The sequence below is a fragment of the Bactrocera tryoni genome, chromosome 2, assembly GCF_016617805.1.
Source record: "Bactrocera tryoni isolate S06 chromosome 2, CSIRO_BtryS06_freeze2, whole genome shotgun sequence".
NCBI lineage: Eukaryota > Metazoa > Arthropoda > Insecta > Diptera > Tephritidae > Bactrocera > Bactrocera tryoni.
The window spans coordinates 32505853-32508756 of record NC_052500.1 but is presented as its reverse complement, the minus strand read 5'-3'; the positions used below and the strand labels follow the sequence as shown (position 1 = coordinate 32508756).

At 52.8% G+C, this 2904-nt stretch overlaps 1 protein-coding gene across 3 annotated transcripts; it reads right to left on the bottom strand.

The window, feature by feature from the left end:
- Nucleotides 1-827: 827 nt before the first annotated feature.
- Nucleotides 828-2585, bottom strand: LOC120768584 (proteoglycan 4-like). Of its 3 annotated transcripts, none has more exons than XM_040095342.1 (2): nucleotides 1922-2459; nucleotides 828-1852 (listed from the first exon to the last, which is right to left on the bottom strand). In XM_040095342.1, the coding sequence occupies exons 1-2, from the start codon at nucleotides 2437-2439 to the stop codon at nucleotides 1549-1551; spliced, it is 822 nt and encodes a 273-aa protein (XP_039951276.1). In that variant the 5' UTR covers nucleotides 2440-2459; the 3' UTR covers nucleotides 828-1548. The 3 variants fall into 3 exon arrangements, with proteins under 3 accessions (XP_039951276.1, XP_039951277.1, XP_039951275.1); XM_040095343.1 differs by having other exon boundaries at nucleotides 828-1872; nucleotides 1942-2459; XM_040095341.1 differs by adding an exon at nucleotides 2511-2585 and having other exon boundaries at nucleotides 830-2448.
- Between the last annotated feature and the right edge of the window lie 319 nt (nucleotides 2586-2904).

Here is a 2904-nt window from a genome sequence, read left to right as displayed (position 1 = left end):
GAGAGATCTTATTATTCGCCAACCGTCTTCGTTGACCTCCAGCTATCAACTCTCAACTGTACGCCAGTTACGTGTCGCCTGTTGGTCACGTTAGTTTTTAGTAACGGTGCCCTACGGTACGTAAGCAGTGGTACTGACGCTGTTCGAAGCAGCGCAGCTGTGCCCCTCAAAGTAACGGTCGAGCCTTTGCGCGTACCGATACCTGCCTAACAAAACGGCAGAGTCATTGCGAGCACTGGCATCACCAAAGCGTGATGCCTTTTCTGCGCAATGCTTGCGAAGTACCTCATTCTATGGTATACGGCAGTCATTGCGAGCACTGGCATCACCAAAGCGTGATGCCTTTTCTGCGCAATGCCTGCGAAGTATCCCATGCTACGGCAGAGTCATTGCGAGCACTGGCATCACCAAAGCGTGATGCCTTTTCTGCGCAATGCCTGCGAAGTACCCCATTCTATGGCAGTCATTGCGAGCACTGGCATCTCACCGAAGTGTGATGCCTTTTCTGCGCAATGCCTGCGAAGAACCCTCTACGGTATACACTACACTTCTCCGGCAGAGTCATTGCGAGCACTGGCATCACACCGAAGTGTGATGCCTTTTCTGCGCAATGCCTGCGAAGAACCCTCTTCTATGGCAGTCATTGCGAGCACTGGCATCACACCGAAGTGTGATGCCTTTTCTGCGCAATGCCTGCGAAGAACCCTCTACGGTATGCACTACACTTCTACGGCAGGGTCATTGCGAGCACTGGCATCACACCGAAGTGTGATGCCTTTTCTGCGCAATGCCTGCGAAATATCTACTTCTACTTGCACTTACCCCTGCTTACTGCTGCTTTCCTACGTGATGCTGGGCGACCGTCCGGTTCGGCGAGCTGGAGCAAATGATCGCATTTGGTGTAAAGTGCTTGCTTTTATAGCAGCATAGCGCAGCTTTCGTCACCGTAGCGAGGTAAGTTGTATGCGTATGGTGCGTTAGTACGTATGGTGAAAAGCTCTAGCAGCTTTCATCATCGTAGTGAGGTGAGTTGGGTGCGTAGTCAATGCGGTGAAGTTTAGTACGTATGGTGGTATGGTGAAGGTACATGATGTACTGTGGAGCGAAGTTGACGTAAATTATTGTAAGGTGGTAAAAGCCACGTTACAGTCCCCCCCTCACTTCGGACAATGATACTTCGCTGGCGGCCGGTGGAAGGAGCGGTTTCGATCTCCCACGATGGTTCGGCTGGAGGATGGCTGGCTGGCTGGCTGGCTGGCTGTCCTGGTTGGCGTGTGCCATGAGCGGGAAGCGGGTGTGGAATCTTTATTTAATAGCAAATTCTTAATTTAAAGTACAAGGCGTCTTATCCTACGATTATGCGTACTTACAACTAGTGAGCTCTATATATTATTCATAAACTGATACTCAACCTAATATAATTCAAATTCATTGGCCTAGACGTACAAATTCTCACATTGGTTCTTAAACTAATACAATTCAAATTTATTGGATTAATCATACAAATTTTACATGGCTCCTTAACTAATGCAATTCAGCTTCCGCTGTTCAGTCATATAAATGTAGGACGCAACGTCCACTGCCGTACCGCACCAATACCTGCTCGCCTTCTAGTCTCTGTAGGGCCAACCGTCGGCCTCGGTAAAATAGCGTTCGTTTCGAGCGCTTGATAAAATGCTGCCGTGTCATGGTCAGCCCTTCCAAGAACGCTGGAATCTCGCTTGCCGGTGTCGCTTTTTCGGCCGCCGTGATAGGCGGGGTTGGTCGTGTGCTGGTCCCGGCCAAGGGGCTTGTTGTCGCCGTTGTTGGAGCCTTTGGGCGAACCGACGTCGTTTCGACGTGTGCCGTAGTGGTCGTCTGGGTAGCCGTCTCCTCGTCGGTCGGTTGGGCCTTTGGTGTCGTCTCGACGTGTGCCGTAGTGGTCGTCTGGGTAGCCGTCTCCTCGTCGGTCGGTTGGGCCTTTGGTGTCGTCTCGACGTGTGCCGTGGTGGTCGTTTGGGCGGGCGTTGCATCGTCGGTCGGTTGGGCCTTTGGGCAAACAGGTGTCGTCTCGACGTAGGCCGTGGGGATGGCACAGGTTTCGGTGTTTAATTCCCCGGCCACTGGGACTCGTCTGGTGGTCGTCAGTTTACGGGCGTTTGTGCTAAGCGGCGTCTGTCGCGGCAGTGCTTCTAATTCTGCGGGCTGTCTGCCCGGCCGCGTTTGCTGTTTGCGGGCGCTGTGCTGCTGCGGCTGCTTGGGTACCCACGGGCGAGTTCGGGCAGCTGACCCTGCGACATCTATGCTGATTGCGTGCAACTGGTATGTCTCGGTTGCATTCGTGTGCACCCGAGGTCGTGCTTCCGGGGGTGGCCGGAAAGGTGGCGGCCTTTGCGGCTCGTCCGGCGGCCGTGGTTGGCGGCTCGATGCATGCGGCCTTTTGCTGGTTGTCGGTTTCATTTTGGTTACCTGGAAAGAGATGAGCAAACGGACGCTTTGATTAGTGTTGGCAACGTCTATGGTTGCGTTACATTGGTGCTAGGTGGCTCGGAGTTAGAGTCCGTAGGCTCGGTAGAGATCGCGCTAGCGGCTACTCAAGTTTAGTATTCGGTTGGCAGCTGCTTTAGATCTTGCAGATGCACATGAATGGTACGCCCACCTGGTGCGTTCGGATTCACAAGTTCAACTGTATTGGTCGACTTGAATTTTCTGACGATATATGGGCCAGAATACTTCGGAGCAAGCTTCTGTGCAAAATTGTTTACTGCGGAAGAGAGCGGATGATCTCTTTTGAGTACTTTCTCGCCGATAAGTGGCTTCCATGGTCGTCTGCGCAAATCGTAGTGTCTCTTCTGGCGTTTTGCTGCGGTAGACAAGTTGCGAGAAACTTCTTGCCAAAGCTCGGTGAGTGTCGGCACGGTGGTG